This window comes from Anser brachyrhynchus (assembly GCF_964034855.1).
Source record: "Anser brachyrhynchus genome assembly, chromosome: 1".
Taxonomy (NCBI): domain Eukaryota; kingdom Metazoa; phylum Chordata; class Aves; order Anseriformes; family Anatidae; genus Anser; species Anser brachyrhynchus.
In genome coordinates, this window is record NC_137694.1 from 162232823 (window position 1) to 162242673 (window position 9851).

General features: G+C 35.4%; 1 protein-coding gene across 2 annotated transcripts; it reads left to right on the top strand.

Annotated features, from left to right (window-relative positions):
- The first annotated feature begins 251 nt into the window (after positions 1–251).
- On the top strand, positions 252–6919 carry SLITRK6 (SLIT and NTRK like family member 6). Of its 2 annotated transcripts, XM_080552544.1 has the most exons (3): positions 252–876; positions 4033–4076; positions 4222–6919. In XM_080552544.1, exons 2-3 carry the CDS (start codon positions 4065–4067, stop codon positions 6754–6756), a joined length of 2547 nt encoding a protein of 848 aa, XP_080408670.1. In that variant the 5' UTR covers positions 252–876; positions 4033–4064; the 3' UTR covers positions 6757–6919. The 2 variants fall into 2 exon arrangements, with proteins under 2 accessions (XP_080408670.1, XP_080408671.1); XM_080552545.1 differs by lacking the exon at positions 4033–4076 and having other exon boundaries at positions 253–876.
- The last annotated feature ends 2932 nt before the right edge of the window (positions 6920–9851 follow it).

The following is a 9851-nucleotide window of genomic DNA, read 5'->3' on the forward strand; positions in this document are numbered from 1 at the left end:
ATTTTCCAGAGGACAAAGTTTTCCTTGTTGTGTGTTTTGTGAAGTGTATTAAATCTGTATTTTTTTTTCCATTTTTAAAGCAAGCATTTGCAGATATAAAATAAGTGCAAGATCTGTCTAAGAGAACAAAAGGCAAGAGCTGCAGCAGACATTTACTGTTTAGCAAAATCATCCATTAATAGCAATCCACAAGATATTTAGCTGAATTTTACTTTCCGAGGTTCAGTTAGATAAGGGGAAAAAAAAGGAGGTGAGGCGAGTTTCAGGAGAAGGAGGAGCTGATCTGTCTCAAGGTGGAGCTGTATCTTGTGTTACATGGCACTGGCAGATTAAAGCTCTCTGATGGGGAAGGGCTTAAAGGCTGAGTCAAAAGCCAAGAAGTCTCTTTATTTACGCCTACCTCCCAGCCCCTGGCAATCTGACTAATAACAAACTGAGCTAACAAGAAAGACTAGAAAGAGCAGAGAGAAGACAGAAGCAGTTTGGATCTAAAAATCAGACAAACCAAGTGATCAAGTAAAGCCCTGCTGAACATCTTGTTTGTTTACTTCATCCAAATGCTTGCAAACAGTTAATTATATGCAGAAAAGTCAGCATAGCTGTGAAGTATGCTGTGAATTTTAATTGAGGAAAAAGGACAACTGATTACAGGATGGTCTAATGTGCACTCTGTCTGGAAGATTTTTTCAATTGAAAGCTTTGTACTTTGTCTTCTGAACAAGGATTTTGACTTTATGGAGCTGTAGCGTTACCAGAGCTTGCAGCAAAGAAACTCAGACCAAAGTGCATTTTTCACAAAGAAAAATTATATTGCATTCAAACAGCTGCTCCAACTGTGCATTACTGGGTGTTTTGGGCAGTTTTACGGCTGTGCAGGTAAGAAAAAATCTAGTTAGTTAATTAGTTTAGAGTATAAGAAACGAATTTCTTACCAATTGAATTTATTTTTCTGCATGACTTAATGTAACTTTTATGCTAAACAATGTCTGTTTACCCTGTGTTGCAAACGGTCTTCCAGGTGCATTTATTCAATCTGTTAACAGTATATCTGGATAGTTGAATGTGTATATTAAGGAAACACTGATCTGAAATCAGCTGAAGGTGGGAGGAATGTGTGTTTCTTTTTATTTTCTGAAGTGCAAGAATGGTCTTAAATACTTCATCTGACTGTGATTCTGTTCAGAATTTAATAAACATTCCTGAAGGCTTTTAGAAATCACCAGTTCCAGACTGGAGGCTTTGAAATTCCTCAACTTGCATTTTTTTATGTAGATGAATTAAAACAAGCAAATAAACAAAAGTTCAAGAAAGAAAAAAAAAAAAAGCTGTTATTATTATTTGACAAACATTTGACTACTCCTGAAAGTATTCAACTTTCCCTTGTAGAAAGGACTGTGACATTTTTAATCTTTTAGAAAGCATATTGAAAAAGCTCAATTACATTATGCAGTTAGTAATGACTTCACGAAAGTAGATGAGAACAACAAACCTAAGTTACCATGTAGAGTTTGCTGAAAAATCTCACCACATGAAACAGAAAAAGGTCAGCCTTATTAAGTTTTTAAATTAAAATTTATTTTATTGTGAATTCATTCAGTAAATATTGATCAAATGCTACTTGAAAGCAGTTTTTATTTTACAGTTGTAGCCCACTGAAAGTTTCATTACATATTCCTGAGTGTTCAGACCAAAACAAAAATTTTAAAGGGGAAAAAAAAATCTTATTAATTTTTAGTATGTGTCTATTTATATGTGTGTGAGAATTCTAGCAGTGTTGCCCACAGAAGTATGATGATGATTAAAATGGGAATGTTTTCCAATTGGTTACAAATGTTGTTACTTTCATCTTTGAGAGAAGGGCTTTCATTTTTATAAACAAATTTTTCAATATGTATTAGAATGCAACATGCTTTTCAGATTACTTTTTTTTTTTTTTCATTTACATTTCCTCAGGGACTTTGTAAATACAGTTTGAATTCAATGCAGCTCGAAACTAGAATTCCTACAGGGGGAAAAAAAAAGTATGCAAACAAGTCCAAATAGTCATACAATAGACTTGAGGATGGCATCTGTGTCAAAAGCCTACATTTTTTTTACTGTGGTTCAGAGGAAAAGATATTGATGCATGTAAAGCATGAATAAATATGTAGCATACTGTGATCCTAGCATTATCCTGCATACATCAAAGTAAATTTTTGGCATGTTGTAGCCTGTCCGCAGTACTTCTTGGGGTGGGAGGTGGGGGGAAGAACTTAAAAGAGATTATACGTATTAAACATAGGCAGTTGGAGTTCAAGGACTATTGTATGAGACAAATATATATATATATATATATATTTGTTTTTACTGAAACAGAGATAAAACACCATATATTTAAGGGCATTTTCTTATACTATGAATTGCAATCACTGCTTTTAAACTCATACATCTGCTTCCACTTATCAGAAATTTCTAATGGAGGAAAAACACAGTTCACTCTGCAGTCATTTGCTGTTGTGTTTTGGTTTTTTTTGTGTGTGTTTGTTTTTTATATGCGTGTGTGGTTTGTATGTATGTAATGCTCATAACAGAGCACTGAAGTCCTTGCATACATAAATCTCTATATCTCACTGTAAGAGAAACCTTGAAGTGTTGCTAGTAACAAAGGCATTTGATTATTAAAACTGTATTGCTGAGAAATGACAAAACATTTAGCCACACTATAAGAATATTCATACATGTAATTGAATAACTAATCTTTCAGAAATTAAGACTTCAAATGGTTAATTCTGTAATGATGGTTAATTCTGTAGTGACATTTTGTATTCCATGTTTTAATAGCTTACTTTGAAACATCATGTGACCTTTATTAGCTGGATTTTTTAAGAAACCAGCTTAGTTCAGTCCTAGAATGAATAGAGTACCCCAAAATTATTGTGCTGTAAATCTTCCAGTCCACTGTAAGATATATATATATATTTCTTTTAGGAAATGTGGAAATATTTAATTAAAGATTATAAACAGAGATTTTGCTCCATCTCATATATCAAGAAATATCTTTGTTCCTGCTAATCAGGCAGAAACAGAATTTTCAAGTGAAGTGTAGCATAATCTAATTTCAAACAATAACAAACGTTTGATTTCAATGTGTAAATTTTGCTCTTGACTTCATAGTTGTACTGTAATGATGCATTTCTCAGGTATTGCAAAGTTTGAGATCAGTTTGACAGCTGACAATTGAAGTTACATAATGTATTGGTGATACTGGTGATGACTTGTAAGTAGAAAGGCAAAGTTAATTATGTGTACATTTCAAAATATTTGTGTTAATAATTCTAATAATTGGAAGGAGCTTAATAAATAGTCTCAAAAAAACTGTTTACTCCTTGCCTACTTGTTTCTTCTGAAATGTACTGCATTGTAAACTTTCTCTTCTTTTTTCATTGTGGACACAATTATTTTGTGTGCACACTGTACACCACTAAAAAGGCTTAAAATGTGTTGTGTTCCTGCCTTCACTAAATATACATGAACTAAACCATGCACATTAAAATTTAATTACAGGAAAAGGAATATTTTAGCTACTTACTTTTCAGTCTGGGGGTACAAGGATTGCAGAGGAAGTACCTTTTAATTTACATACATAATGCAGAACCAAAGGAGAGATTCCCTGTATCCTGCCTGAATGGGCTTTTGCTTACAACACATTGTTGAATAAAACCAAATATTTTATCTTCTCTTTAACAGCTGGACAACATTAAGTTGAGCTTAGCAAGATACCACTAAAATCTGCAATGCTATATGGTGACACAAAGAAACAATCCAAAATATATTAGCCTTGATATAAGTTGCTTGGGGCAGTAACTTACTATTTCTGTCTACTGTCAAAACATATGGCATATAAATGGTTTATGTATGATATATAAATAAATACAATGCATTCCTGATTATCTCCTACTTAGGTGTATCACCATGAAAGTACTGAAGCACTCTTTCTTATGACTGTGTCTATTGATTCAGTATGTTAAACTAAATATATTTCTCTCTGCTTAGGAAATCATTCAAATGCCTTGCAGGATATAACAATGTTAGAAAAGGTGAGGCAGGTCAGCGGCAAGCACCCCTCAACCCCCCACCCCCTGAAAGAAAGAAAGAAACACAAAACCACAAATTGTGAAATCATGACTCTTGCTTTTTTTTCTTCCAACCTCCCCCCCCCCCCTTTTTTTTTTTTTTGTATAGAATCTGCTGGGCAAGATGAAGATCTGGATTCTTATGGTATATTCAGTTCTGGTTGGATCTGACCCTTTCCAGTCAGAGTCTTCTTTTTCTTCAGTCAGAGGATCTTGTCAGAGTTTGTGTTCCTGTGAAGAAAAGGATGATACCATGATTATAAACTGTGAAGAAAGAGGCATCAAGATGGTATCAGAAATAAATGTCCCACCATCACGGCCTTTCCATCTTAATCTGTTAAACAATGGCCTGACTACGTTACATGTGAATGATTTTGCTGGCCTTGTTAATGCTCTCTCTCTACATCTTGGATTTAATAACATTGCAGATATTGAGCCTGGGGCTTTCAGTGGTCTCAGCCTTCTTAAGCAACTTCATATCAATCACAATTCTTTAGAAATACTTAAAGAAGATACATTTAATGGATTGGAAAATTTGGAGTTTCTTCAAGCAGACAACAATTTCATCACAGTGATTGAAGCAAGTGCCTTTAGCAAGCTCAACAGGCTTAAAGTGCTTATTTTGAATGATAATGCCATTGAGAATCTTCCTCCGAACATATTTCGTTTTGTGCCATTGACCCATTTAGATCTTCGTGGAAACCAATTACAGACACTGCCATATGTTGGCTTTTTAGAACACATTGGTAGAATACTAGACCTTCAGTTGGAAGACAATAAATGGGTCTGTAACTGTGATTTGCTTCAGCTGAAGATATGGCTCGAAAACATGCCTCCTCAGTCAATAATAGGTGATGTTGTTTGTAATAACCCTCCAGTTATCAAAGGCAGCATCTTAAGCCGATTGAAAAAAGAATCACTTTGTCCTACTCATCCTGTCAATGAACTCGAAGATCCTTCAGGGTCACTACCCTTGGTTGTAACCACCTCTATTGGTGATAGTCACCTATCAACTAAGGTCATTCCTATCCTGAAAGCTCCTACTAAAGAACCAGGTTTAGTGCTTCATACTTCAAAGCCAACTACTCAATCTCCAGGAATCTATTGTCCCATTCCCTGTCACTGCACCAGCCATATGCTCTCAGGAGTTCTCATGCACTGCCAAGAGAGAAATATTGAAAGCTTGTCTGATTTAGGACCTCCTCCTACAAATCCTAAAAAGCTTATTCTAGCTGGAAACATTATTCAGACATTGCTGAAGTCAGATCTTGTGGACTATGCTAGCCTGGAAATGCTTCATCTGGGGAACAATCGTATTGAAATCCTCGAGGAAGGATCTTTTATGAATATGACTAGACTGCAGAAATTATATCTCAATGGCAATCATCTTACAAAGCTAAGTCAGAATCTCTTTCTTGGCCTTCAGCACCTTGAATACTTGTACCTTGAATATAATGCCATCAAAGAAGTTTTGCCGGGGACATTTAATGTGATGCCAAAACTTAAGGTCCTCTACTTAAATAACAACCTTCTGCAGACTTTACCACCCCATATCTTTTCAGGGGTTCCACTTACCAGATTAAACCTAAAAACAAACCAGTTTGCTCATCTGCCTGTGAGCAATGTCTTGGATGAATTGGATATGCTGGTACAAATTGAACTTGAAGACAACCCCTGGGATTGTACCTGTGATTCAGTTGGGCTACAAAAATGGATACAAAAGCTGAGTAAGAACACAATGATGGGTGATATTTTTTGTAAATCTCCAGGACACCTAGAAAAAAAAGAACTGAAATCCCTAAACAGTGAAGTCTTGTGTCCAGGTTTATTAAACAGCCCTGCCCTACCATCTCATGCCAGTTTTGTAGTTGTGACTTCTACTACTGCTACCAACACTGCAGACACAATCCTGCGGTCCCTTACAGATGCTGTCCCACTTTCTGTTCTAATACTAGGACTGCTAATTGTGTTTATAACTATCGTATTTTGTGCAGCAGGCATAGTTGTTCTTGTTCTGCATCGGCGGCGAAGATGTAAAAAGAAGCAAGCAAATGAACAAATGAGGGATAGTAGCCCAGTTCACCTCCAGTACAGCATGTATGGGCATAAGAAAACACACCACACAACGGAGCGCCCAGCTGCAGCTCTCTATGAGCAACGTATGGTTACTCCTATGGTTCAGGTCTATCACAGTCCATCCTTTAGCCCCAAACACACTGAGCAACAAGAGGAAGGAAGTGAGAAAGAAGTTAAAGATTCCAAACATCTCCGCAGAAGCCTCCTGGAAAGAGAGAATAGTTCACCTCTTACTGGTTCAAATGTCAAGTATAAAGCTACAGATCAATCTGCTGAATTTCTGTCTTTTCAAGATGCCAGCTGCTTGTATAGAAACATTCTTGAAAAAGAGAGAGAACTGCAGCAACTAGGGATCACAGAGTACCTACGAAAAAATATTGTCCAGCTCCAGCCTGAAATGGAAGTTCATTATCCTGGAACACACGAGGAACTGAAGTTAATGGAGACACTAATGTATTCCAGACCAAGAAAAGTTTTTCTAGAACAAACTAAAAACGAGTATTTTGAACTCAAAGCTAATTTACATGCTGAGCCTGACTACCTGGAAGTCTTGGAGCAGCAAACATGAAATAACACATTGGGCTGGGCCAAATTTCTCTAATTCTGTTTCAAGTTAGAACCATTGTAAATAAAAGTGCCTTATAATAACAAGTCAACAGTCAGAACTTAAGCACAGCAGTAGTCCTAGCAAAAAACAAAACAAAACAAAAAAACACAACAACAAACAAAAACAACTCAGGGATCACTGTGGGAAGCCATGCGGTTGTATGCAGATAATATGTCTCATCCCCAGTTAAACATGAACTGTATGATTGAACTGTGGGAGGAAGACTGCTTATTGCAATATTCCTCAACATGTTTTAAAGGTGTGTATGGCACTCTCCTTTTTGTACCTAACCTATGGAAAAATATTTTTCTTGTACTCTTTCTGTCAAATTAATTACATTCCTTAAAACAAACAAAAACACCTGTGTTTGTAATTACAAGGTTAGAGTGTATTGGTTAGGTGTTAGCATATGCACTGCATATATGACCATTGTCTACAACACCTAACATACCCTTGTAATAAATATGAAAGGATTTGAAAAGTTGTCATACTAAATGTCAGCTAAAAACAAACGGAAAGATTTTTGTGTATGCACCCATACATCCAGAGCCTTCAAAAACTTAATATTTTACATGGAACTTCATCAAATATGTTCTTTATCAGCATGAGGAAGGAAAAATATCTATGTTTACGCAACATCTTACAACAAGAAGAAAAAAAAGCAAGCCTTTGCATACTTTTCCCTATCTGATAGCTTTACCTAAGTTTGGACAATCTTTTCTTAAGCTGCTGCTATAAAATAGCGTGCATCACTGGTGTTTCAACTCACAATCATGGGCAATTTGAAAAGCTACTGAGAATCGGCTGTAAATATATTGCTGTGTTTAATAAGTTTGATTTTTATGTCTATCAATATATATAAATAACTTCTGTACTGGCTTTAAATATACCTGGAGGAAATAAGTTTGCTGTGGCTAGGAGCTTCCAGGTGCCAAAGCAGGTCCTGACTGACAGTACCCAAAAGCAACTCCACCCCCACCCCAAATAACTGCAACAACACACATGTATGAGGAACAGTAATAATATTTAGATGTTGTTTGTATTAAAAATGTTATATTTTGCAGAATCTAGAATATAGTGTTGTGGGAAAATAGGAAAAAAAAGTAGAACACTGCAGATTTATTTTTGCAATAAATTCTAGCTAGATTTATATGTACTATTTATTCTGTATAATTTTGTATTTTTTTTTTTTTTCAACTCACAAGAAAAGAAAAATCTTGTTCCTGGCTGCCTTTCAAGCAAATCAAGGAACTGGTCTCTTTCAATGAAAATGAAATTAAGAGTTTTTTAAATGTCTTTTTCTTAGAGGTCACTTTTTAAAGAATAAGGTCACAACTTCATGCACAAGTTTAGAACTGTTCAGGAATTTTCAGAAGACAAGGCTTCTCACTCTTGCCATGTGGTCAGGAGCATCTTGCCTGGAGTGCAGTAGGGCCATTCAATTTCTGTGCATAGTTGACACAGTGCCAGAACACAAATTATGACCTGCATTTATCTTCTTCTTCTAAACAAATCTGTGGTAAATTGTCTATGCATGAATAACTTTTCTTTTTTTTTTCCTAATTTCTATTTGTAGAGCTAAGAATCATCTGAATGCCAAACTTAGCACTGAAGTTTTGATAAACTAAAAGAGACATGTTCTTTAGTTCATCTTACTGCTAATGTCTTACCTATTTGTATACGTATATGTGAGTTCTTTATTTTCTTTGCACATGGTTACATAGGTTTCTGACAGAATTTTTTCCTATGTTGCATACAAAAGTCAAATTATCAGTTCTTTCAAATTTGCATAGAGATAATTACCTTGATGGTGCTATCCTAATTTTTGTAACCCAAGGATCTGACCACTTGTTTCTGTTAACAATTCAACTTCCTTATTAATATTTTTAAAAAGTCATCACTTTGCTATGGAAGTCAACCTTCTTAGCTTCCAAGAATCAAAATGTTAGTTATAAGAAAATAAGTATTCTTTCCTCTTTCTACAGCTGAGAATAATTTAGTTTAGAAAACCTCTGCATTGAAGAAGCGTAAATCTGGTTGCAATATATTTTTTCCTTGCTATCTTTATTCTAGACAAGTAAAGGTAATGCTTAGTATTACTTGTGGAGGTAAGGGTGAGACAAAGGGGAAAATGCAACTACTTTAATTTTACATTAACTTAAGTATTAGTTATTTTAGCTGTCCTTGCACATCTGAGACATGTGGCATGTCTCTTTATGGACATGTCAGAGAACCTATAGAAACCCCTGCTTTCATCTAGAGGGGCAACTGAAGCCCAGGTGAGATGGCTTAGAGCACTAAAATTGCTCTAATTGTCTACATCTAAAAAAAAAACTAAATTAAATTCTGAAAATAATCTATTAAGAAACAATGAAAAATTGAATTCAGTCAATAGAACTGACAATAGAAAGCTCTGAATTTTAAACAGACCCACAAATATCCTTGTGTGAATTCTCAGAGATCTTAAATTAATGTGGAGAGAAAACAACAACATATATGGTATATAATAACAGAATTTAGCATTTCCATGTCTTTCATTTCAGTAGTCATTTCCATTAGTAAAAAATGGGTGTAAAAATAATTCTCTGAAATTGGCAAGATGCAGGGAAATGATGAATCAGGCCCTCAGGCTTTGATTTAAGAGAAATAGTTTTAGACTAAAGACAATTGCCACATGCACAGATGTCACTTTGCTTAGCTGCTAACAGTTACTTGGCAGAATGTTGAGGACAACTGTGTGGCAAAACATTTTTCTGCATTGCAGTCTCAAGGAATCAAAAAAAAAAAAAAGCTAAATTCATGTCAAAGCAACTCAGTTACACAGCTGTCTCAGAGCACCACTCAGCAGAAGTAAATAGAGATTTAGCTTTTAGCTTTCCATCAGCAGGGTGATTCACACCATTCATTATATTAGGGTGACTATACTCTGTGGTAGTCTGTAACGCTGCAAGTGGTTTTGCAGTATCCAGAAGTCAGTAGAATGTGGCATGTCATCCATTTTCCTATCATCTGTCCCTGCTGGACTGCCATCTAGTAAATGTTTGTATGACAAGGTG